Here is a 26,363-nt window from a genome sequence, read left to right on the forward strand (position 1 = left end):
GTATTTTTGAAACAAGTAGAATGAAGCTGGAAAATTGTAGCACAATTCCAGTGTTTTCAGACTGACTTGTGGGATTGAAATGATTAGAAAAGAATATTTTATTTACCTATTTCCTCAGTAATCACATTAAATTTGCATATTTTTGAGTGGAAATGGCAAGAATGGATCCTTTCCTTACCTTTGTGTATGCAGCAACCTGATTGAAAGCTCTGTATTTTTAGCGGCTTCTTATTTTTGCACTTTCATTATCTTTAAGGACAAACTTGCCTTTTATTTTAACCAATGACAGCAGCTTTGGTTAGTGATTTAGAAATCAGACGGGCAACCTTGCTCACATACCACTTGTCACATAACCTTTTTTTAATCAATTAACCTCTCAAAAAGAGAGCGGGTGCTTCTGCAACTATCAGGTTAAATCAATTAATAAATAATATAAACTGTAAGAGATGAAAACTTTGGCCAATAGAGATCCTGATGAGACCATGAAGCTATTTTTGTCTTAGTGCTGGGCTAAATCAAAAACCTGCACCCATATTGGCACTTTTCAGATAAGACTGGACACCCCTCGATTGTTGGCTAGTGTTAGGTTGTTCTGTTATATCTGAAAATCAAGTATCATAATCTTTATGTACGTTTACTCAAATTGAATACTAACGACAGCTCAACTGTGAACCAGATTATACATTAGCAAATGGAATGTGCTACATCTGTAATAAATGCTGACTAGCTTACTTGAAGCTTATCTCTGTGCTGACGATGCTCAACTCTCAACAGCAGATGCGTAGGTTTCACCCCAATATGGTAAGGTCATCACTAGTAGACCACCAACAGCAACGTACAGTATTAAAGACAGGGGTAAAACCCACAACAAAATGCTTATGAGCCACGATTCAGACCGAGGATTTAAAGGGAACGAGAACTAGACGATTTTTTATTCCGTTTCACCTGTTGGAATGCTGTTGCCGGCACAGCAGCGACATCTACAGTAGGCTAGGGCAAGTAATGGATCTCAAGCGAACTATGTAAAAAATTGAATCCTCTTCGAAAATGAAAACAAACAAAGAAAAAAACCCGCATATTTTTGTAAAATCACAACTGTTAAAAAATATGCACGTAGTTCAGAGTTAAGACCTATTTTACAACGTATGGTATTTTTCACTTTTTAAGGCGATCACAAGGTCACTTAAGGTAACGTACCGCTTTTCAAATGTGTTGGCTAATGATTGTCATTAGTAGCCTAGGCTACACCAAAAAAGGGGATTCAGTATTTAAAATTTAAAAAGATACAGGGCCTACATTTCATATTGAATAATCCAGAATAGTATTCTAAAATTGGACATAACCAGCTAGCTATTAACAGCTTGTGTGGCGATGGGCAGAACTTCGAGTAGGCCTACAATAAGCATAAATGACAAGTATGTGGATAAATGTTACTGTAACTTTTAGCGTCGGACAAGGACGTGAAATCTCACACACGCCGAAACTTAAATCAGCAAGGAAAAGAGAATCTACAACTACTTGTATGTATCATTAGCGAGCCACCTTAGAATCCAGGTGTACATTAGCCTACCTGTGGAATCTGCATCGCAGAGGACCGTTGTTTTTTTTCTAACCACGTAGGACTACACTGTAGTTTACTATTTACTTCATAAAGTAAGCAAGTCTACCCTCTAGTGGCATATCATTTTAATAGCAAAACCTGGAGACTTGCCAAGACTAACCTCCAACCAACACCTTTTCCGTCTACTATATTAAAAATACAAAAATTGCAACTAGTGAATTGGAACTGACAGTAAATACACTTTATGACGAATTTGTCATTTCACTATACTCACCTCAGTAGTGACATAACTATGAATAAACACACTATGCCAATCAAATAATCTTATTGAATGAACAAATAAGGGCATCTGTATGGATATGAATCTTAAACACATTTGTGAACACAGACATTAACTGTAAAAAACTAGACTCCCGAGTAAAATATTTTATCCAGTGCAGATGGGATCACTGTGCAGCAGGAGATATGAAGCTATAAATCAGACAGCGACTAACTGATGTAATTCCAGACCAGACGTATTTGTTTTGGATTCAAATACTTTTAGTGCTCTATTAATCTTGCCTGGTGTAATTAAACCTGCCAAGACTAGAAGGCGTGGTTTGCACTTTTTGTGAGTATTTCATTGCTTCCAATACACCAGGCAAGATCAGTAAAGTGTATAAAATTATTTGAATCAAAAACAAATACGTATTTGACCCAAGTCTGTGTAATTCCTATCCCAGTTATCACAGAACCTAACGTGTATGTGTAAAGAGACTTTACTTCATTTCACAGGATGTTTCTTATGCTGAATAGACAACATAAAATAACCTGTCCACAGCTGCTGAGCCTTGACCAGCAGATTTGAAAAGGCTCATGGGAATATTACAACAATAATAATTCTTCTTCATTCCACACAATTTGGATATAGTAACACACACTAATATCACAGTCGAAACTGAATCTAGAACTAAACTCAACTGTATATGCAGTGGCACAGTAAAATTTGAATGACTACACAATTCCATTCCATTTTCAATAAACCTGTCTGATAAAACAGCCAAACTCCACTGAATCTCTGAACTGGAAATGGAAAACAAAGATTTCAAATGAAGAGAGCATCAGCCATGAAACATTTTATTGCTCGACTCCAAAGCAATACGCAGTGACTCAATGGCCAGGCATTTTTCCCCAGAAAGAAGAAAAAAAACACGATAAAAGCTTAGTACCACTATATACACTGTATATTACATTAAGTGTGTCAAACATCTCATTGCCCAAAGTAATCCAATGAAGTATTTCCTCAGTGTAAGGCACAAGTACAATCTTCAGTCGTGATTCAATCACCGCAAGATTGTAAAAACGGACAAACCGAGCAAATTAATCACATGCTTATGCAATTAAGAGCAGAGATTTGTGGGAAATAAAAGTTTAAGGTTTTCCAAGGAACAGAGGTTTACAGCCCAGTAAAACCCAAGACTGTGTGTTACTGCAGCACTCAAGATTCAATTTACCAGAAACAGTATCAATAAAAAACAAAGTAGCAGAAAAGGTACCCATTTTAAACAGGCCGTTTCAGAGGCTGGTCTCCCTGCCGCAATTTAACGAAAGAAAAAGGGAAAACCTAACAAACGGTTTTCATGCTGGCTGACACAGTCTGCATTCTAATGAGCTCGCTGAGATCAGTCATAACAAAAATATATTTATACAAGAACCCAAGGAAAAGCAGGAAAGAAATTACAAAAAGAGAAAGAGAACTGCAGGTGTATACAGGGTTGCTCGATAGTGTTGTCCTTTTTATTACAGTAAACCCTTTCACAACCCGTCGCTTTCTGGTAAAGGGTTTAAGGGCTGGGCTGTGTACTGCCAGGAGAGTTGAGGCTGCTGCGGGTTAGCGTAGTCGCTATCGCAAGTCTGCTCTAGCGCGCTGGGAGGGGGCAGGAGCTGGGCACACCTGGACCCAGCCCACGGGGGGTCCAGATTGGGAAAGAGATACCTGAAACGACGGAGACAGAAAGGAAAGAACGCACAGAAAGGGAGAGGAGGGAAAAAAAAAACAGAACAAACAAAAAAAAAAAAAACACAATAAAGAAAAACAAAAACAAAGAGAAAAGGTAGAAATTACAAGGAGAAACAAGGGGACAGAAGAGACTCCACACACCTTCGAAGAAAGAAAATGAGAAAGTAAGCGGACGTGGAATATGGAAAAGGATGTGACGTCTTTTCACGAAACAGCTGCACAACCTCAGAAATCAGAACGTTGCTCAAAACTTGGCAAGAACGCAAATACTTTACCAGATGCTGCATTGTTACATACATTATCTAAGATAAAGGCTGGTGTCAACTGACCTCAAAACACTCATTTATAAATTCTAGTACCGCTAACAAAAAATGGCCTCGGGTTTATTTTCTTACAGTGCTACCGTGTCTAACAGTAAGACACCTGGGGCCAATGGTGCTACAGCCTTTGCAGGGCTGCAGGAACATAACAACATTAGATGTGTTCTCATCTTTAACGGCCGCTGCGAAAAGCTCGTTTCCAGTGTTGCGCCGTTTCCAAAATTCGACACCCGTGTAAATGTTGTAGGAAGAAAAGAGTTGGGGGGGAAAAAATGCTTCACAGTGGCAAGGAACAGGACAAACAAACAGCAGATTCAAACTAAGAGCGGCACGTGGAAAAAACGAACTTTATTGTTCACCGTATAAATATAAGTGACCTTGAAGTGTTTCAAAATTCATTTAGAAATCTACAAAAGCATTCAATTTTCCATTATGTACACCCGGAATGCAGACTCGGAATGTTTTCTTTTTTTGTTGTTGTTTTTTTTCCAGGAGATTTCAACCATTATTCCTTCACATCCCAGAGTGTTGCCGAGCACCCTGCCGTCGTTTGCCTATGCGGTCTTTCGGCCAGATTCCAGGTTCGTTCTCTTCCCAGCCGAGCCCCGCTTCACAAAGGCGTGGCTGGGACCCTGGCTTTTCCATTTTCTTTTTTTTTTGTCTCAGAAAAGTCCTCAAATCATTTGAGCAGCTTAGCCACGGCCATTCTCGGCTGCACTGCCGCTCCTCACAACTGAGTTTCAAGAGACAAAAACTGACATATTCTCAATATTCTATTGAACGAAATAAAAGATGTACAGGGCCCTCAACCAACATATGGAAAAAGACTCTGGGAATGCTTTTTTTTTGACAGAGAAACAATTGTATCATCCCTTACAGAAACAACTTTTTTTTAAAAAAACAACATTTCTGCATTAGATAAGCGAGTGCTCAGGATTTCGTTTTTGCACGGATGCAAGTGGCATCAATCACGTGACAGAACGTCGGCATTCCAGTTTTTCCGACCGAACGAAGAGGCCGAAAAAACAAACTGCAGGGCCACAGAGAAGGAGCAGAGGATTCTGGGATTAGTAGTATGCAGGGTGCTGCTGTGTCTTTGGTGAAGTGGCTCTACGCAGGGGAGGGGCAAAGTGAGCTCTCTGTCCGTCCCTGTGTGCGCATGCAACAAGCAGCAAAACATTACATTACTCCAATTAGGCAGGCATCAGCTGAGCTGTCTTTCTGTTAAAATAAACACACAATACACGTGAAGAGAAGGGGAGGGCGTGTTACTGTTTGGCAACAATTCTTTTTTTTTAAAAAACAAAAAAAAACATCTGAAATCAGACAATCGTACACGCACAAACAATTACACAAATGCAAACACACACACACACACTCAACAAATGCAACATTCACAAATCAAGCAAATTGTACAAAACACAGCAGAACATAGGCCGTAAACACGACGTGACCTTAGTAGAGCAGTAAGGCTCCAATCTGGGGGGATTAGTTTAAAGGCTATTCAAGTTCAGCTGCGATCCATGGGGCAAACCAGGCAAACGATGTTGCAATGGAATCGTTCCAGACTGACGGTGCGTGGTGCTGGCTCTTACGCAAACCATTTTACACCTAGAAGGTGAACTTCTTTCCATAATTTTTCCATGCACGACAATGGCCCATTTTGTTCAACCGAGATTTGATAGAGAACCTGAAAGCTATCAACCGAGACAGAATCCCAGCTGTGCAAACCAACAACTTCCCTCTTTTCATAAAAACACTGCCCTGACCACACATCGAGCACAAAAGACGAACAAACAAGACAACTGGTCCATCAAGACAACATTTAACAAAACTATACTGTAATGAGTAAATCTATACTACAGCTCTTTTCAGTTATTCAGGTCCTTCCTGTCACCACTATAGACCCTCTGTATAAATATATCCCATTTCCCAAAGTGCACTTGGGTAAATAATATTGAAGAGAATCTGGAAAACCATATCTGTGAGTGAATATGAAATTATAAAAACATTTAACCCTCAGGACTTCACGTAAACTGAAAAGGTTCACCTCTTTTTTGACTAAAAACGGGGGCAAGGATCCAACATGGCCGGCACTTTGGTTTGTCGTGCTCCTATAATTCCTCCGTCATATCCTGTGTGGCCTCAGTAGTCAGGAGTCAAGTTTAGCTGATCTACAGAGATTAAAAGACCCTTTCCTTAACCGTAACTTTATTTAAGAGCACATCGGTAAACAAACCTAAATTTAGCATCTTGCTGTTAGCAAGCTCATCACACCCCACACTGAAACTGAACAGGCCTTTTTGGTGGGGTAAATGTCCCCTGCTTTGAGGTGGTGGTGGGAGGGGGGGGTTACGTGTGACGCGCCACGCCTACCTTCCGGCCAACGTCCCGTTCAGGGAGCCCTGCGGGGCCCCGGGCCCCCCCGCGGCGTTCGGCGCCCCCTGCTGCCCGGACGAGCCGCTCACGGGGCTGCCGTCGCCCTTCAGGATCCCCGTGCACTTCCAGGTCCCCATGTAGTTCGCTGCGGAGAGCGCGGTCACGGTTAACATCGCGGTTTCGCCGCAACCTCCCCCTCCACCGGACAGACAGCAGTACAGAAACAACGAGGCACCTCGGCACATGGTCCCGAAACCACGGTTACATTAAACAAATACGACCGTTCACCGGTTTTTTTAGGAGCGCAGTCTGATTGGCAAAACGCCGCTAATTATTCGCTCATACAGAGTACTAAGTGGGAAAGCAAGCCCCTACTGTGGAGTGTGCTTACTTTTAGGGCTGAATGTGTCAAGTCAGGGCTCCCCAGCACTGGTCCCAGAGATCTAACTGTCCTGCATGTTTTAATTTCGCCCCTGACTTGGCACGCCTGATTCTACTAATTAGCAGTAATCCAGATCAGTAGCTGTTGAATGAGATGTGCTTTGTTAGGCTTGGAGTGAAAACCTACAGGCCAGTAGATCTCCAGCAACAGGGTTGGGCAGCCCTGTGTTACGTATTTATCAGCCCTGATCATATGTTTGCATTTGCGTGTTACATTTGAGCCGGGTTGATAAAGGGCAGGCTCATACTGCACGCTCACAGTGCGTTCGACCGCGTTGGGTCCCGCTCAACTGCACACTCACAGCGGTCCAGTGCGTTCGACCGCGCCGGATACTCACCTTTCCAGAGCCGCACGCAGCCGTCGTCCCCAGAGGAGGCCAGGAGGGTGCCGGTGATGTTCCAGCTCACGCGCCACACCTGGGAGCTGTGGTTATCGAACTGCGCCACGATCTGCACCTCCAGCCTGGTGGGGCTCGCCGAGGATGCCGTCTCCGCCCTGCCAATCACACCGGGGAGCCAGGGTCGTCAGGGTTCGACGGAGCGCGTGCGTGAGCGCGGGTTCGCTCGCGTTACGCGCCCCGGCTAACCGACCACGTGACGCAAACCCTGAGCACGTTTGTCTACTGCTGTACCAACAGCAGCTCTACAGCTGAGATACATAAGCGCCACCATTCAGTCATCTGTACGACAAAGGAAACATGAGTCTTATGGAGCAGAAGGAACCCACGTGCACTTTCATTGGTGCATTTGCATAACGTGCCCTTTGACGAACGCCCTCCAGCTCACCGAAGCGGTATCAGCTTGAAGATGCGAACGTCCTTGGTCGCTATGGCCAGCACGTGGAACGACCGCCCCAGGTTGGGAGCGAAGGCGATGTCGTGCACGGGGTCCGTCACGGTCATAAGGGTCTCCACCTTGGCGTACTTCCTGCCACGAGGAAATCAATGAAGCCCTCTCAGTGGCAATTCGCAGGACCCCGACATTAAGGCTTGGCTCAGTTCCATTATTCCCGCCCACTTGTTACAAAAGGGGAGCGGAGTGGGAGAGGCCACAGGGGGGTCTGTACGTACCTCGTGTTTTCGTTGTACTCGTAGATCTGAACCTTTCCGGCGTACGTCACGCTGCCGTCGTCACTGCCCACGGCGATCATCGGCGGGTGGGCGCGGGAACTGAGCACAGCGGCGGGGAAAAACAGCAGCCGTCAGCAACGGGCGTCATTCGGAGGAGCCGCCCGTTTCCACCGAACGCAGCGCGACACGCACGCTAGAACACCGTCAGCACCACAGAGCCAGTCGGGAGAAAGGGGCAAAAGGGGCGGGGGTCGAGGGACCTGTACCAGGAGGGGTTCCAGGAGATGCAGCTGCAGCTGAGCTTGCAGGAGATCTCGTGCTGCAGGGACCATTGGCTCAGGTTCATCACGTCCGGCGCCTCGTAGATCCGCACCACCCCGTCCGCCGAGCACGTGGTCAGCATCAGGCCCATGTGCTTCGGGGCGAACTTCACGTCCGTCACCGAAGTCCGGCTGTCCACCAGCGTGGTCCTCTTGATCTGGAGAGCATTGGGGGGGAAATCGTTCGACTGAGGTTCGTTTAATTAAAGCCCCACATCTATTACACTTCAAAACGCCAAAGCAATGATTGAAACACGAAAAAAAATGTGCAAGCATAACACTTGATACAATGCCATTTATTATCATACTGTACATGATGTGCATTAAAACCTGCCAATTATCTGCAAGCCATTCAAAGGGCAATGAAAAAATGTGTGTTGTATTTACTATTGGGAAAATACTTCTTTCTTATCCATGCATTGTGTATCACGGAGAGCAACACAATGATGGCCCAGAAAACTAGATGTGTCAATAATCTGAAATACTCTCAACCTCTCCCTTAGATTTAAAAAAAAAAAATCTCTTCCCTGTGGCTCACCCAATGGCTCTGTCCCCTCTGCTTGTCGTTGGATTCGCCCACAATCTCCTCCCACACGGCCGCTGTCCGGTCGAAAGAGCAGGAGGCCAGCACCTGCCCAAACTCAGGGTGGGCCCAGGTCACGCGCCACACCGACCCGCTGTGAGTCTGGAAGCGGGCGAAGAAAAATGTTCAGTTCAGTCTTTACTGGAGCGGAGCTGGAAACGGCTCCCTCTTGCTGTTGAAAGCTACTAAGTGTTTACCTTCCAGCTGGCTGTACAGTGCCATTCCCCAGTCTCACTTTTGTCCCAAACCTGAAACAGCAAGGGCAAGGCCAACTGACGTTAATTCATTGATCGGGTAGAAAGCAATACAGCTGTTCACAAAGTGGCCTGTTTATATATAGCTTAAGTGGTAACTGTCGGTGAACACTGGCATGTTTATATATAGCTTGCAGTAAGTACCAAGGGTTGCCAGAAAACGGCGAGTACTTACAGAAATGCTGTTGTTTTACAGTTTATTTTACAAAGTCAACAAACTACCTGGATAGCAATCAAATCTACATGCATACGGGTAACGGGACATAGATTATCAGCATCATTTTATTTTCCTGGCATGTATAGACGCATTTTCTTTACATGCATATTTGCTAGATTAACTTGGCTAACTATACTGTTAATTTAATAATTATCTACTGTTAGACCAATGGCACTAGCACCGAAATGCTGCCGGTTTAATGCGCAACAATGCACTTCGGTCGGCATAGCAAACTAGCTCTAAAACCGTAAAACGCCAGCGCAGTTTGACCGAACACGGACAGCTAGCCACTGTCCTACCTTGACACTTTGGTCACTGGAACAAGTCGCCATTCGCCGGCCGTGAAAATCGTAGGATACATCATGGATGAGATCTTTGTGGTCCGCTGCAATGCTCCGAGCAACAAACATTTTCGCGTGCTACACATTCGCTGCACGTATACAACTTATTTGAGAAGGTCCGCTGGTTCTTTTTATAATTAACCAAAGTTCTTCTGACCCTGGATTACTGATCTGTGGCAGATCAGTACATGATGTCACCGCCACAATTCAACACCACGTTATTCAAATCTTTTTTCCATTTCTTCTTTCGTAGATTTCTTGTGTGATACATAGCCATCAAAGATCCATACTGCCACCTACTGTAGTGGAGTTTGGAGCAATCGACGTGAACAGTATCTACAAAAGTCCTGGTTTTATTTTTCAACTTTATATAGATCTAAAGAAACTAAAAATCAGTTATTACAATAATGACTAAATGTATCATAATTTCGCTATATCTCAATTTGTCAAAAGCAAATAAAAACATAAATCCAAGTCATTCCTTATGGTATGTTGTCATTTCACTGAACAAATACTGTTAATTGCATTGCCATTTACTGATTGATAAAGTTTAATGAATAAATATAGTCTATTGTCAAAAAAGTCTGAATTACAAAAAAATGCTATTTCTTATGTCCTTATATTTATTTCTGTGTGGGTTAATTTGGTTTGCCACATTGGGATGGTATGCTAAGAATGCCATCCACGAAGTTCCAGGCTGGCAGCACATAGCCAAAACTTACACAGCCAAAGTTCACCAAACAGTTATTAATATATTTGATACGTTTTTCTGTATAATTCTCATTTGTTATGACCAACAACGTTTTGCTGGTTTTCAAAACATTCACATTGGACTGCATAATTATGTGATAATATGTGATAATACATAATATGATTTTTGCTCAAAATGTGCATACATTATTATTCAAATTTAATTTTATACAACTGCATACGTGATAATTAAAGGTAAGGGACCTAAGGAATATACTAATAATAGTGATCTTTAAATGTTTATGTTTTGAAAATCATTTATTTGTGCATGTGTTTTTTTATTTTCTAACCAAAAAAATATAATATGAGATAATAATAAAAATTTAACTTTCCCTTTCCGGTAACCGTCACCTCAACTCTCATGTCTTAACTCCAGTAAAGGGCACTGCGGGCACGGCACTTCAGCGCAGAAGGACCCATTGGACATGCGCAGAAGCGCACTCGATGTTGATGTCAGTTTCCGAGGACGCGCAGTATATTTCTTTGCGCTCTGGCAAATGGCTGTACTGGAAGATGTGTGATGAGTGAAGCCGTAAATAGTACGAGTAGCTACACATTTTTAAAGACTGGAGCGATCGACGGCGTAAAATGGACCAGGAGTTTGCGGACATAGACTCACAGGGGCGGTGGCAGAACCTATACGTAGTAAGTTACGACTGGCAGCGATGGTATCCTTTTACTTTTGTTGGAGATGTCTGGTGAGTGTTTCGACTTCAGCACCAGTTTCCAGGCCCGGAGCCCGTGTCGGTGTCGGTGAGGCGCTGCGAAGCTAAGGCGAAAGCGCCTGCGTAGCTTTAAAAACAGGTTATGCTGTTCGCAGGCGGTGAATTGCCAGGAATGTGAGAGGTTTATGGTTACCGTCTATGTTCACGGTAAACATAGCTAAGGCGGACACCCAGCGACTGCTGGTGGGTCTTAGTTTTCTGGCTAAATAACCAGCTAGCTACATAAATACGGACGTATAATAGCTGTTCAAAATGCCCATAAGCCTTGTAACTTAATCTAAGTAACGTGTTGGTCTGTCCATCCTTCAAGACATCGCACGTTTAACGTTAGGATAAGACGTTGCTTTGTCAGATAGATCAATAAATTAAGTACTAGCCGCAAAGTAGCTAGTCTGTGGATAAGTTGGCGTTTTGTAGTTAAGTTAGGGTGCTAACATACACAGCAAGTCAGTAGCTTAATGTCTTAACGTTAATGTAACTTCGCTAGCTAGCCCCAGTTGTAAATACAACTACAGCAAGCCACCTAGGTAACGTTAAGACTTTCCCGGAAACGTGCGATATGACGGTTAATGAGAAGTCAGACTTCCCGAAAAAGTGCAGATTAAACTGAACGACTGTCTCTTTGTTGAACTTAATGTTCGAACACGCTAAACAAGAACATTTGTTTTAGAGACTCCGATGTCTAAATCAGCCGATTTAGCTAACAAACCATTGTCTGTGGTACGTTAGCTAAGTCGACGAGCAAACCTTACGTATCCTATTACAGCCAGTTTTAACGGCACACATTTCTTCCCTGATCTGGTCGTGATTATATTTTGCACATTATACACAGTGTATTGTTATCAATAATTATGCCAGGTAACGTTTGCTAGCGTTAAACTGATGTGGAGGAAATCGGTGGAGCCACAGCGTGGGACATATCAACCTTTTTAGCGTAATTAAGGCCCCCTTTGAATGACATGAGTACATAACTGCACGGGAATGGCGAATCCATCAGAATTAAATATCTTTTTAAAATTTGTTTTGTACTAATATTTGCAATTTTGTCGAGTGCATCAATTGGGACATGAAACGGTATCCGCTATAATTTAGTTGGCTAGCTAGGTGCCCGGTTTTACATTAGTGATGACGTTTAAAGATAGCTAATTTTCAAGGGCAATTAAGCACGTGTAAAACAGTATCAGTAGCATTTAGCGTAGAGGAATTGCACCTTATCGTAGCTTCTTAGAACTGTTTATCTAGCCTATAATGTTCCGCCGTTTTATTTAATCAGACTGCTATCACTTCATTGCAACACCGGGAAGCCATGTGTTCAAGTCTATATTTACTGTAAATGTTAAATAAATCTATTTGTCTGTTTCCCTTTTTCTTTTTGGATGAGTTTCAGATAAGGCTGAGTTTCAGTATTTAAACCCTTTTTGTTTTCAGGAAATTCGTAGTCAGTCCCATGAATGTCCGTACAAGGTGGCGAAATATCCAGAGAATAGGAATCGGAACCGGTATAGAGACGTCAGCCCCTGTAAGTGTCGGAACCTCCTCATCCCTGGTTCATTACCCGAATGTACTGTATATATTAAGCTAATGCATTATTTGTTTAATATAAATGCAATTGATTTATATATGTGCACCGTCTGTAGTTTTTGCAATTCACTAACTGTATACAATTCTGTGCATTAATCCAAATTTTGTGCCTTCATTTTAGTTGATCACAGTCGAGTAAAACTGAAAAATTCAGAAAATGACTACATTAATGCCAGCTTAGTTGTGATGGAAGAGGCCCAAAGAAGTTATATATTAACACAGGTAAGTGCTTCGGAACACTTATCACTTGTAAGAACCCCTGTGGCTTGTATAATTTGACATGCGGGGCATGTCAGCATAATTGTCAAAATTCACAAAATACAAACAACTGCTGTTTGCTCTGTCACTGGCTGACAAAATTGATACAGGCTGCAAAGTGTATACTGTAAGCAAAAATAGTTGATCGTTCTTGATCTGATTTGTACATCCACGTATAACTCGTGTTTATCAGGACCAGTGACCTTCATTCCTGGTTCTGGCGGGCTGCAGGGTCTGCTGGTTTATGTTGTTACTCGGCACTTATAAGTGATCGCTTAAAGCAGTTACACTTAACTCGCCTGACCTGGTTCCTTATGTAGGAACTTGTTGCTGATGTTGGGGCGAAAACAAAAAAACCACCCGACCCTGCGGTTGCCAGGACCAGGAATGAAGACCACTGACCTCATTCAGTTAAAAGAGGCGGTCCGGTTTTGGCACACTGGCTTGGACGTACCATAGCATCTGACCGACTTTAGCAAACATATTTTGGTTCGGTGGTATCGTTGGCTCGCTAACCTCTGATTGGTTGCTGTGTATTTTAAACACCCCCAATGTCCAGCTGGGTATCGCGTGGAAATGGTCCTGTGATGAAAGTTACGAAATGTAGCTGATGTTAGTATTTTGAACATCCCTTCAGTAGCAAGCTAGTCGGGGGGAAAAAAACACGTCAGAACACGATGGGAAGAGGGTTGTGTGACATTTATTGTTGTTGTTGATGATGACGCTGATTCCTTGCGAAATGTAAGTGCAATCAGGAGAAACCAGGGAGGTGGCTGGCTTTTTGCTATGCTCTCTGGAAAAGGAAATCCGATTGGCTCTAGCAAGTTCTCGCTGTCTTTATATGACTGGCCAGTAGCAGAGTTGGGGTTGGAGTCGCACCTAAACCAGGTCACGATTTGTCTGAAGAATGAACTGATTGTTAGTTTATTTATCCTGGGAATTTGCTCAGTTGGACTTATCCCACACCAGAGTGCCGATCTGTTCAGGCTTCTAGTTCCAAAAGGTTATGACACTGTCGCGTGGGGCAAACCTAAGACCAGTTTCCAGTCTTTTTTTAAAATTTTTTAAATCTTTTTTTGCGAAAATGGCATGCATGACTGTCCCGTTAGGGGGGAATGCAAATAGTTTAAGGAAAGCCCGTCGCAGAAGGGAAGTGTTGGCGCTGTGCCGAGAGGGAGCGAAAGTTCGCGACGCCCGCCGGCGATCGGCCTGGCCTCTTTTCGTCGTCCTTAAGCGGCCGCGGCGGACTCCGTGCTCCCCGCCCGTGTCAGTGGAACAGCTGGAAGCAACTGGGCCGCGTCCCATTGTGAGGATTCCGGTAAAGCGCTCAGCGAAAGCAGTGGGCGGGGGGGGAGGGGTCATGTGGATCACCCGTTCTTTCATCTGGCTTTGTTGGATCAGACTCTTGTATTCTCCTAGCCCGCCCTCCCCCCCCACCCCCCCACCCCCCTGTAATTTAGATAAATGCAGGGAAAACATCTCCCTGGGTGAGGGCTGGGAGCGGCCCGCCGACGTTTCGAAACCGCCGTTCTCCGGCGAGGCGGCGGGGCGAGAGGCCTCTCGGTCACGCGGCGTGCACTCGGCGCGAGGGGGACAGGAAGCGGCGTTTGTTTTTTTTGTTTTTTTCTTCTCTGGCGGGGAAGAGAGGCGCGTGGGGCGGGGGGGCGGCTCCAAACCGCGTTGTTTTGGAGGCTCCCTCGGCGGCCACGGAGAGCGAGACGGCGGTTTTGGCGGCCCGCCGCGGACCCCGGGCCTCGCCTTCGCTTCTGCCAGTCGCCGTGACGACGAAATTCGAACTAGTCCGTGCGGAGTCACGCGCGGGGGGTTTTACTGGAGAGCCCCGCATTCCGACTCGTAAACACAGTTACCATAGAATAAATAGCTCGGCGAGAAGATTGACCTGGCGCAGTCACCCTGCATGTTCGTGTGCTGCTCTGTGTTACCGCTGGGCCGCTGGCTCGCGCAGCGCGTCCTGATTTGGGTGTGTTTTGCGTGCGTCCGCAGGGCCCTTTGAAAAGCACCTGCGGGCACTTTTGGCTGATGATCTGGGAGCAGAGGACCAAGGCGGTAATCATGCTGAACCGGGTCATTGAGAAGGGAATAGTAAGTACAGCCCCCCCGTCTCTTCTGTTCGGCCTCCCGTGAACGTCAGCGCCGGCTAACAAAGTGTGGATCTGCTGCGCCGGCTGGCCTCTCGTCACCTGACACTGTTCGGGCTTTCCTCCCAGGCTGTGAAGTGAATCACATTATTGCTATCATTTTGCCTGATGAAGACCCTGTAGGGTTCAAACATTGCCTTGCTTTTTTTTTTTTAGTCAATAAAGTATTGGGAGCTGTAATCCAGTGTGCGGATATCCATTCTCTTTCAGTCTTCACGTGTACTTTTATCCTGCACCTGGCCAAATACTGGTTGGATTGGTGCACACAGCTACTCTACTGTGCTTCACATTATTGTTGACATGCCAGCCAGAAGCCCCAGAGTGATGTCTGTGTCATTATGTTAGTGTGAATAAACCTGCTCGGGTTAGAAAAGAGAAGAAAGTGTTAGTTCTCGTAAGTATCGGTACAGCAGAGCGAGCTGGGGGCTAACTAGCCCGTGCTAACTGTGCCGTTTTCGGAATCCGAGATGCGCACGACGGGTAATCGCGACATTGCGTGCGCTGGAAAAGGCCAGGAAATGCGCAAATAATAATAAGGTCTTGTTGTGCGCCAGTTGATCGCTAGCCTGGCGAGGCCATTTGGGCAGCAGTCGTTTCCCGCCCCCTGGCCAGCGGAAGAGGGCCGGTAATGCGATCGCTCTGTGTCGCTGCCGGCGGCGCGGAAAGCGCTTTTTTTTTTTTTTTTTTAGCCTCGCGTTGAACTCATTTCAAAATGCATCGTGGGGCTTCGCCGTCCCTCGCCCGGACACGGTTCGTGTTCCAGCAGAGAGCGGATTCCTGAAGATCGTCGTTGTTTTTTTAAAATATTTATTTATTTTTTAAATTGCGTTTTGGAACGGAGCTGTAAGTATTTGAAAATGACACCCAGATGTTTGGCAGCAGGGTTCTGGGGGGAATGCTGCTTTTTTTGCTATCGATTGGAAGTTGAGCAGGAGCTGCAAAGCGACGGCGGATGGAAATTCCCGGCCGCCGGTCCGACGAATGCTAAGAGGTCGGCGCCTGAACCCGGTGACCCGATAAAGCCGGGTTCATCCAAACAAACGCTCTCCGGAGGTTCTCACGAAGGAACGCTCTCCCGCAGCCAAGAGAGACCCTGGACGGCGCGAAGCGCTTCATTGGTCCGCGGTTGCCGTGATTTCGCGGTTCACCTCGGTTCATTGGTTTCCCCCACCCCCCCCACCCCACCCCCCTCCCCTCAGGACAAGTGCGCGCAGTACTGGCCGACCCAGGAGGTGCGGGAGATGGCGTTCAGGGACACGCGCTTCGCGGTGACGCTGGTGTCGGAGGACGTGAAGTCGTGCTACACGACGCGGACGCTGGAGCTGCGGAACTCGAACGTGAGCGCCTCCCTCCTCCCGCGCGTCGAACGTTCGCGGCCACTCGCCGGGCTCGACTTTCCCCTCACCCGTGCGCGTGTGTCCTGTCGCCTTCTTCTGTTCAGACGGGCGAGACGAGGGAGATCTGCCACTTTCACTATACCTCCTGGCCTGATTTTGGGGTCCCGGAGTCTCCCGCCTCCTTCCTCAACTTCCTGTTCAAGGTGCGAGAGTCCGGCTCTTTGGGCGTCGACCACGGGCCCGCCGTGGTGCACTGCAGTGCCGGGATTGGCCGGTCGGGCACCTTCTCATTGGTGGACACTTGTCTTGTCTTGGTAAGTGCTTCTTCGCTTTGCTCAAGACCCAATGAAAACACGAAGGCTTTCGACGCAGTGTATTGTAATATTTAGGGAAGTGTAACGTAGAGGTTGCAGGTTTGATTCCCAGGTAGGGCACTGTCCTTGTACCCTTGAGCCAAGAACCTGAATGATTCCACTAGAAAAGTCCAGCTATGTAAATGGATGTGGAAATGAAAGCGACATTGTGAAATACTCGCGGTTGTTCCATTTCCAAGTCGATAGGTTCTTCCTTCCTTTACAGCGCTGACTCTGGGTATTTTGAGTCTGTTCTTGTTTATTTTTAAAATATCCCCCCCACCCCCACCCCCTCCACCCCCCACGGAATTTCTGTCTACTCTGGCTGGGGTGTAAAACTCTCCGTCTTCCCGCAGCTGGACAAGAGAAAAGAACCCTCGTCCGTGGACGTAAAAAAGATCCTCCTCGACATGAGGAAGTTCCGCATGGGTCTGATCCAGACCCCCGACCAGCTGCGCTTCTCCTACTTGGCCATCATGGAGGGCAGCAAGTGCATCATGGGAGATTCCTCAGTGCAGGTGCAGGTGCAGTCAATGTTCTGGGGGGCTGGGGCGGGGCCACGGGCTGGGGGCATTAGCACGGGCGCCTGCCGTACCGCCATTAGTGAGGAGAAACGGTCGAAAACGATCAGCCTGTCTACGTTGAATTTTTAGCATGTCATTTTTTTAGAGCCTTATCGACTTGCGAGCTTCTGGAAGAGCTATTGATCCTCTGCGTGCGTATCTTCCTGGAAAACGTGAGTGAGTGAGTGAGTGATCCCCTGCTGGGTCCTCTCCGCAGAAACGGTGGCCGGAGCTCTCCGAAGAGGACCAGGAGCCCGGGTCCGTCTCGCCCCCGCCCGCCCAGCCCGCCAAGCGCCCCGCGGACAAGTTCAACGGGAGCCGGCTCTCCCACCCCGGCGAGGCGGGGGACCCCGACATCGGGAGGACCGCTGGGAAAGAGCCGGACCTGGACGGGAACGTGGGAAAGTAAGTAGGGAACCCGCTAACGCAGGGCTGCCCAACCCTGCTCCTGGAGATCTACCGTCCCGTAGGTTTTCACTCCAACCCTAACAAAGTACACCACATTCAACAGCTAGAGCAGGGCTGCCCAACCCTGTTCCTGGAGATCTACCGTCCTGTAGGCTTTCACTCCAACCCTAACAAAGCACACCTCATTCAACAGCTAGAGCAGGGCTGCCCAACCCTGCTCCTGGAGATCTGCTGTCCTGTAGGCTTTCACTCCAACCCTAACAAAGTACACCACATTCAACAGCTAGAGCAGGGCTGCCCAACCCTGTTCCTGGAGATCTACCGTCCTGTAGGCTTTCACTCCAACCCTAACAAAGCACACCTCATTCAGCAGCTAGAGCAGGGCTGCCCAACCCTGTTCCTGGAGATCTACTGTCCTGTAGGCTTTCACTCCAACCCTAACAAAGCACACCTCATTCAACAGCTAGAGCAGGGCTGCCCAACCCTGTTCCTGGAGATCTACTGTCCTGTAGGCTTTCACTCCAAACCTAACAAAGCACACCTCATTCAACAACTAGAGCAGGGCTGCCCAACCTTGTCCCTGGAGGTCTACTGTCCTGTAGGCTTTCACTCCAAACCTAACAAAGCACACCTCATTCAACAGCTAGAGCAGGGCTGCCCAACCTTGTTCTTGGAGGTCTACTGTCCTGTAGGCTTTCACTCCAAACCTAACAAAGCACACCTCATTCAACAGCTAGAGCAGGGCCGCCCAACCCTGTTCCTGCAGATCTGCTGTCCTGTAGGGTTTCACTCCAAACCTAACAAAGCACACCTCATTCAACAGCTAGAGCAGGGCTGCCCAACCCTGTTCCTGCAGATCTGCTGTCCTGTAGACTTCTACTCCCAACCCTAACAAAGCCACACCACATTCAACAGCCAGAGATCTCCTTGAGCTGCTAATTAGTAGTCAGGTGTGCCAAATTAGGGTTGAAATTAAAACCTACCGGATAGTAGATCTCCAGGAACAGGGTTGGGCAGGCCTGCACTAAAGCTGGTGTATTTGCTGCACCTCCAAAGCAAGTGTACCATTACAGTACTGTACCATGAAAATTTGGGGACCCAGGTACAAAGTGCTTAGAGCTGGTGTACTAGCTTTATTTTACTTGGTGAGTACAGCACAGCTAAAGTTGGGAGAGATAAGAACGTTGTGTAGAAAGGTGAGGAGAATGAGCACATTCTAGGCTTGAGGTAATATCGTGTGTACGTCTGTTGTTATCCATTCTAGAGCAGTGCTGTCATAAGCAGTGGCTCTCGTATGTGTGGGCTCGTCCAGGCACGAAAAACGTGCGCACACTATCAGGAGCGTCTCTCTTCCCGGGTCTGTTTTTTTGTGTCTCCTAGCGCCCGCAAGCGACACCGCGAGGAGAGGGTGGCCAACGCCGCGCCCAAGGCCCTGCAGGGGAAGCAGAGGATGAGCGAGACGGAGAAGAAGAGGAAAAGGTAGCTACCGAGGAGGAGAAGTGCGCCGGAAAAAGCCGCGGGTTTGTTTGGGTTGCGGGGGGGGAAGCTTTCGACTGCAGGAAGCATTAGAGACGCTGCAGGCAGAGCAACGTTTCTCAAGGACAAGAGAAAAAAAATTGGCTCAAATTAATGTGAAATCATAACACCTTTTCGTTTTGAATGGCACATACAGAAATTGCAGGTAGTTGTGTTGTTCAGTCCTTGACCCCCCTGCCCCCACACTGGACTTGCATTATGTCGAACTGCTTCCTTCCTCAATCGAGCCTACAGGCCCAATTATGTGCTGCTGTCCGTGCTTCCTGGGCACAGTTAGCCTCGGCGTGGTCGAGGTCTAGTTCCGGACCGGCTGACCTCCTGCGTCAAGAACCCAAGGGGGTTTTTAACCGCTCTTTCACAAAACGTCTTTCCATTTCCTATTTTCCCCTCCAGCTCTCATTGCCACACCGCCAGGTCTTTAGTGGGCCGCTGTGAACCTGAGGAATACAGGTGAAGGTGGGGATGTTTCCTCCAGGTAGACCTGGGCCTCGTGGTTGCGAGGCCCGACCGTGTGACCGCAGCCCCGCGTGTGGTTCTGGTCGCCGATCGGCGCGCCGCCTTGTTCCCGCCGGTCTGATGCGTTTTCTCGAACCCGCAGCCCAGAGCCCGAGGAGGACGAGCGCTTTTGACACTTCTCTCTTCTCTTGAACAGCGTGCGCTGCATTTGCTGTACGTGACACGCGGCGGGCTGTCCGGCTGGGGGGGGGAGGGGGGGAGGGAGGGGGGCGGTTTACCCGAGAGAGCCCCCCCCCCGCGGCAGCCGCTCCACCGCGAAGATTTTTATCGAGGGACTCGCCGACGGCGATAGGACGCGCGCCCCCCTCCCCCCTCCTCCCGCTCGTACGTCGGACCGGAGAGGTCTGCGAGGCTGGGGTGACGTTTGCTTTTGGGTGGAGTGCAAAGCTGGAGCTCTAGCATGGTGTGTGTGTGTGTGTGTGTGTTTTGTGTGTGTGTGCGCACTTACTCGCACGCACTCTCTCTCCCGTCTCAGTTTAACACTGCTGCAGTGGGACTGGTTGGTTCTTTCTGCTCTGTGAGCAGCACGCTAAGCTACCTGAGCTCCTGTGCCCGGTGTGATGTCACAGGTTGATCCCAGGCATCCAATCAAACAAGACATTCCAGTGGTAGAGGTGGGAGGTACTACGATGAATCGAACCTCATTGGCCAGTTTAACGTGCCACACTGAAGTCCCACTGCAGGTTGCACTGCCATGACCCAGATTGGATGTAATAAGACACACTGTTGTCCTTCAGACGGTTGCCTCCCCTGGGGATGCCGGTCTGTAGCCTCCAGCCATCCAGAGTGGTTTAATGGGCGTGGCTTTGTGCAGTCAGCTGACCGGAGCCTCATTGGCCGCACTGTGGCGTGCTGTACTTGGCCTGAGTCTTGGCGTGCGCTTGCTGTGTGCTGCTGTTTGCTGCAGAGCAAAGGCATGATCGTGTCAATGTTTCTGAGTCTGCTAGCAAACTTTTTTTTTTTTTTGCTCTCACTGCCCTGTTTACAGGCGTGCAAGCCAACCATGTATTTTTCACTGGATGGGCTACACATGTTTAGAAATGGAGAGTGTTTGGGACAAAGACATTTCCTTATTTTGGCTCTGCCCTCCACTATTGTAATATGGTTTCATCATGTAGAAATTATGGCGCTTTTTATACATAGCCCCCCCCCCCCCCCCATTTCAGGGCACCATCATGTTTGGGGAAATGTTAATGTTATGTAAATGAAGGGAGTCATGTTTAGTGCTTTGTCGCATGTACTTTGCACGCAGTAACTGCTTGGAGTCGTTGACTCGTACGCATCACCAGGTGCTGAGTATCTTCTCTGGTGTTGTTCTGCCGGACCTGTACTGGAGCCATCTTCAGCTCCTGCTTGTTTCAGGGGGTTGGTTACTTTAAGTTTTCAGATTAATGATTTGGGCAGTCATTCCAGTCTTTGGCTTTGATAGACTCCTTTGTTGCTTTACCAGTTTGTTTGGGATCGCTGCCTTACTGTAGGATGAAGCACCGTCTAATGAGTTTGGAGGCATTTGCTTGACCTTGAACAGATGAGATACTTCTGTACACTTCAGAATTCGTTCTGCTGCTGCTGCTATCAGCAGGTACACCATCAGTGAAGGCAAGTGAGTCAGTACCTGTGGCAGCCATACATAGCCCAACCATGACATCCCAACCGTGTTTCACAGATGAAGGGGGGGGGGGTGCTTTGGATCTTGGGCAGTTCCTTTCAGCCTCTGCAACTTGCTCTTTCCATCACTCTGATGAAAGTGTATCTTGGTCTCATCTGTCCACAAGACCTTTCTTCAAAACTCTGCTGGCTCTTAGACAACTGTAACCTGGCCATCCTGATTTGGCGGCTAACTAGAGGTTTACGTCTTACAGCGTAACCTCGGTAGTTCTGTTCCTGAAATTTTCTACAGACGGTAGTCCCTGACACACTCACGCCTGCCTCTTGAAAAGTGTTGGACAGGCGTTTGGGCTTTCCTTCATTATGGGGGATCCTTCAGCCGTAAACTGTGGAGATCTTCCTTAGCCTACAAGGTGACTACTGCGACTTCTCATCAACAAAAAAAAGGTGTTTGTCCCGAACTCTCTGACTGCTTTTCAGAAACTTGATATTTCTGTGGCTGCCTTTTTGTTTCGGAGTTGCGCTTGGGTCTACCAGCTCAATTGAAAATGGAGGCGGAAGGGTTTTTGAAGCACGCCACACCGCCAGGTCAGAATTGTCGCTGTCTAGAGGGGCGAGTGATTTTATGAAAATTTTGACCTCCCCGATGAAACCCCATATCTCATGGCATGAAAAATTAAGGTAAATGCTATGAATGCAGAGCAAGTAAAATGCAAAATACACTGTGTGGGGAAAAGTGACCCACTGGATTGGAAGAGTTGAAGACTCATTGATGTCCTCAGTGGACTTGGAACATTCGAGAACCCCTCCATTGGAGCGGAGGGTGATTTTAGTGCACAGTCCAGTCAGTGAACAATCATGGAAATTCATACTAACTGACCTTTGTTGCAAATCGGAAATGAAACCTTGATGTTTCCTCTAATGGTTTGCTTTGTGGAATTACCTAGTGCAGTGTAATCTGCTGGGACTGCAGCAAACTTTCCCCGAGGTAGGAAAACGCAGGGTCTGAAATCAGAAACGCTCTCATTTTACATTTTGCATTTGTGTATCCGGCAGGTCGAGAACGACTGACACCTAACGCTACAGACTCTCCGTATCGCTGAAACTCTGGTCAGGGCAGCGAATGTGCATCGGCAGGGATCTCCAGCTCAAACTCCGCCCCCTTCCCCCCCGACTACCCGACCCCTAACTGTTTACAACATAATCTTCGACATTCTTTGGATGAAGAAAGAAATATTTTTTTTCCTTTATGAAAACACCAGCATGGAACATATTTTCATGGAATACTCATGATAATCCATTGTCATAGTTCAGTTTGGTTTGATCATTTTTCCCCCCTCTCTTTTGCTTGCATCTATTGAAAAGGCAAAAGGTAGTAGGCTTATCATTGCCAATTTGTACTGCTATTCATATATATATTTTTTGAATCTTTTTCGATGGCAGAATGAAATGTTCTCTATTTTTTTATAAGAAATTACTTGAAATTTCCTACTGCATTCGAGAGCAAACCGCAAGCCCACTTGTGGAAAGTGTTTTAAAAAGATGTGTAACGTAATAGTTGGCTCCATTGTGTGTATAATGTTCTTTTTAAAAATGTGTCCAAAAGGTATTTTTGATTGTACGACAGTGATGAAAGATGACATTTGCAAGTGGTCAAGTGGAAATAATTGAAAAAGTCTTACAAATCATTATCCAAGAGTGTAATCAATGAATAAAATTGGTACATTTTATTAATTTGATTTGCATTTATTAACAGAGATGTGTATATTTTACACCTCATATATCTTCTCAGATAGATAGTGTCCCTTTGTGGAAAGGTGGGTATTCACTAAAGGAAAACTTGCATCCTGCATACATGGTGTGTACACATTGAGTATGCACTGACAGTGACCAGCTGGGACGAACCTGGACCATTTCCCTGTGGTTATAAGCTCTCAAGTATACGGTGCATAATGCTCTTTGCCAGCCTGCGTCTCCTAGAAGTCCAACTTTTCGGCAAATGGCAGGGGAAGGTAGGGACCCATTCTGTTATTGGGATGGCATCATTGGTATGCCATCCTGCCAAGTTGTGGCTTGGTGGGGCGAGATGCCCCATACAGCATTGAGTTTGGCACTTTAATAATAGTCATAATGCTCTTTGTTCCTGCTGTGCTTTTCATACACCTGCAGCACCAAATGCACGGTATTGTTCAAACAGACGTAGTCATTTTTACTATTTTTTAAAGTGCAACGCAGCTGAATTGCTGATTATTTCCACCATAAATGATTGCCATTTCACACTTTCATGTGACACAAACTTTGAATGACCACATTATCTTCAGATGGGAAAAAAAAAAAAAAAACACTGGGTCAAGCTACTGCTAACGGCAGGCCTAGATTTAGCAAGTTTTACTTAATGACTTATAGGCAGTGCTTTGTATGCGTGAGTAACTTGGCATTTTTGTGCATTGAAAACGTTTTTGTTGAGATTCCATGTTACACGACTTTACATGAGACAAGTTGTAGTCGGATACTGTTTTGAATAAACTTTATTAGCCTCATGAAACAGTGGTCGTACATCACTGATGACGAAAGCTTTCTTTTTACCCTATGTATCATTCTTAGAAATGGAGATGCAAAAAAATCTTTTCGCCTAATGTTGACAATTTGCATTTTATTCTTTTTCGTTTCTGGCTAATCTTACTGAATAGAATCCTGAAATTCACATTTTCACAGCTTGACGTGACATTTCAGATCGGCTGGCTTGCAGTAACCGGGGCACTTGCTGAAAATGATTTCATGTGGCAGAAACGGGGGAGCGTTTCCCGGAATAAGTATGTCACCGCTGCTTACTTGAATTAAGGTCTAATTCAGACATGTCGGAACAGGGTGAAAGCAGCACGTGCTAGCGGGCTTAAGAGCTATTTTGGGAAAAGTGATGTTGTAACAGGCTGTTCAGTGGGGTGGCCTTACGTTTCTCCAGCCGCTGATAGATGGTTCCTGGATCAGATTCACAGGAAAGCTTGGCTTCGGCTTAAAAAGGAATGCATAGAAAGTATATTCCAATAGAGTATTAAACCTTTTCAGTTTAACCACAAAATCTAATGTTTTTTAGTTTGTTTGTTTTTTATTTTATTTTTATTTTTTAAATATTCTTCAGTTATCTTTTAGTGTTCATCTGGACATTGTGTTGTTTAAAATACACAATTGACTGGAAATTCAGGTAAACTATTTTCATAACTACTGTACGTGATGTTCGCATTATTTCCCAGAATGCACTGTACATCTGCAGACATTGACCAGTGTGGCAGTGGGCTTCATCACAGACCGTATGAAAAAATGATGCGCGAGTTCGCTGCGGACGATGAGAGCCTTGCTGTGAGCGGCAGTCTGAATGCCAACGGGGGAAAAAAAAGTCCGAGCGCTGGTGCGGCTCGTTCGTGGGCGCGCGGTAAACGGCTCCCGCCGCCCACTCGTCCTAAACCGTCCTGAGCCGTCCTGAGCTGACCGGGGCCAGCATGCCACAGAATTAGAGCAACATGGCTTCCTTTACCAGAACAACTGTGCGCGCTCATAGAACAAGGACTGGCCTCATGACTGGATAAATAACCATTTTAGAATCAATCAAGACTGACACGCTACATTTACACAAAGCCCCAGTGAGCTCTCTTGTGGATTCTGGATGAGGAAAAAACAAAATGTTCACTCTGGAACAGAAGTGTTTATTCACAAATAAATAATAATAATAAAACTATTCCTAGGGTTATCCGCTGGACAATGACAGATGTTATAACAAATTATTTATATCCAAACTATATGTATTCCAAAGATATGTTTACAGTATGAATAAGCATGCTGATGGCAAAGACACCCCCCCCCCCTTTAAAAAAACTAAAGAGAAAAAAAAACAACAACAGCATGTGTGCAATATTATTATTGGAAAACTATGAAAGATGGAAAAGCCCCCCCTCCTCCCCCCAGATGAATTCCTTGCTGCACCACTGTCTCTGACTCTGCACATGGAATGATAATGTGTCCAGTGAGGTGTGGGGTGGAAGTGGGTTTGTCTTGCAGTCTGCTGGCATGCTGTGCCTTACTTTGACCAAGGTGCAGTGCCTGAACTTCTGTTATTCCAACATGGCCTGACCCTTTCCCTGTCATGAATATCTCGACGCCAGAACTCCAATAAGGGTTCAAGAATGATCAAAAGAGGCCTTCTCGAGCAAATCACCATGGACACTGTCACTGCATAGTGTTGTCATGGCAACAACACCCCTACCCCCACCTCCCTCCAATCCTAAATTCAACCAGTGAGCACCTCATCGGAGCCCTTCTTTGGCTATGTCACCACAATGAGAAGCAAATCCTCTCTTAACGGTACAGCTGCCATATCGATATTGTAAACAGCCAATACTCTTTCTGTCCTTATCAAACTGCAGTCGAGGTCCCATGAATAGTAAACAAGCCAGGGAAACATATGACCCAGAGCACATGGTAATCTAGTCCAAACCTTACAGCAACGTAGATATAAGAACCCAGAACCTGTTTTGGCCATGAATTACAGTTTGCTGTGATGGTCTTCATGCTTGATGGTAGCCCCTTTTTTTACCTTCAGTTTGCTGCAGTGCACTGAGGCCCTGTCTCCCTGCTGCTGTGCAGTGAGACCCTGTCTCCCTGCTGCTGTGCAGTGAGGCCCTGTCTCCCTGCTGCTGTGCAGTGAGACCCTGTCTCCCTGCTGCTGTGCAGTGAGACCCTGTCTCCCTGCTGCTGTGCAGTGAGACCCTGTCTCCCTGCTGCAGTGCAGTGAGGCTGTCTCCCTGCTGCAGTGCAGTGAGGCCCTGTCTCCCTGCTGCAGTGCAGTGAGGCCCTGTCTCCCTGCTGCAGTGCAGTGAGGCCCTGTCTCCCTGCTGCAGTGCACTGAGGCCCTGTCTCCCTGCTGCAGTGCAGTGAGGCCCTGTCTCCCTGCTGCAGTGCAGTGAGGCCCTGTCTCCCTGCTGCAGTGTAGTGAGGCCCTGTGATTACTGCGGTTTCAGTGCTACTGCTTAACCGATTGTGTTGCTAATCAGCTGTTTCACGAGCAATGGCCTTTACTAATCAGCTGATGG

The 26,363-nt window shown here is 46.6% G+C and overlaps 2 protein-coding genes across 6 annotated transcripts; one reads left to right on the top strand and one right to left on the bottom strand.

The window, feature by feature from the left end:
* Positions 1-2,661: 2,661 nt before the first annotated feature.
* On the bottom strand, positions 2,662-9,743 carry seh1l (SEH1-like (S. cerevisiae)). 3 transcript variants are annotated; one of them, XM_064348695.1, is made up of 9 exons: positions 9,444-9,743; positions 8,871-8,921; positions 8,629-8,775; positions 8,037-8,248; positions 7,771-7,869; positions 7,487-7,627; positions 7,039-7,196; positions 6,257-6,404; positions 2,662-3,536 (listed from the first exon to the last, which is right to left on the bottom strand). In XM_064348695.1, exons 1-9 carry the CDS (start codon positions 9,552-9,554, stop codon positions 3,356-3,358), a joined length of 1,248 nt encoding a protein of 415 aa, XP_064204765.1. In that variant the 5' UTR covers positions 9,555-9,743; the 3' UTR covers positions 2,662-3,355. The 3 variants fall into 3 exon arrangements, with proteins under 3 accessions (XP_064204765.1, XP_064204764.1, XP_064204763.1); XM_064348694.1 differs by lacking the exon at positions 2,662-3,536 and adding an exon at positions 4,209-5,101 and having other exon boundaries at positions 9,444-9,741; XM_064348693.1 differs by lacking the exon at positions 2,662-3,536 and adding an exon at positions 4,209-5,029 and having other exon boundaries at positions 9,444-9,740.
* Positions 9,744-10,635: 892 nt separating this feature from the next.
* Positions 10,636-23,013, top strand: ptpn2b (protein tyrosine phosphatase non-receptor type 2b). Of its 3 annotated transcripts, none has more exons than XM_064348696.1 (10): positions 10,636-10,880; positions 12,389-12,479; positions 12,663-12,763; positions 14,804-14,902; positions 16,158-16,295; positions 16,400-16,609; positions 17,005-17,172; positions 17,429-17,616; positions 19,000-19,098; positions 22,336-23,013. In XM_064348696.1, the coding sequence occupies exons 1-10, from the start codon at positions 10,824-10,826 to the stop codon at positions 22,355-22,357; spliced, it is 1,173 nt and encodes a 390-aa protein (XP_064204766.1). In that variant the 5' UTR covers positions 10,636-10,823; the 3' UTR covers positions 22,358-23,013. The 3 variants fall into 3 exon arrangements, with proteins under 3 accessions (XP_064204766.1, XP_064204769.1, XP_064204767.1); XM_064348699.1 differs by having other exon boundaries at positions 17,005-17,166; positions 19,000-19,139; XM_064348697.1 differs by having other exon boundaries at positions 10,638-10,880; positions 17,005-17,166.
* Positions 23,014-26,363: the final 3,350 nt, after the last annotated feature.

Source organism: Anguilla rostrata, chromosome 8 (assembly GCF_018555375.3).
Source record: "Anguilla rostrata isolate EN2019 chromosome 8, ASM1855537v3, whole genome shotgun sequence".
Classification (NCBI taxonomy): Eukaryota; Metazoa; Chordata; class Actinopteri; order Anguilliformes; family Anguillidae; genus Anguilla; species Anguilla rostrata.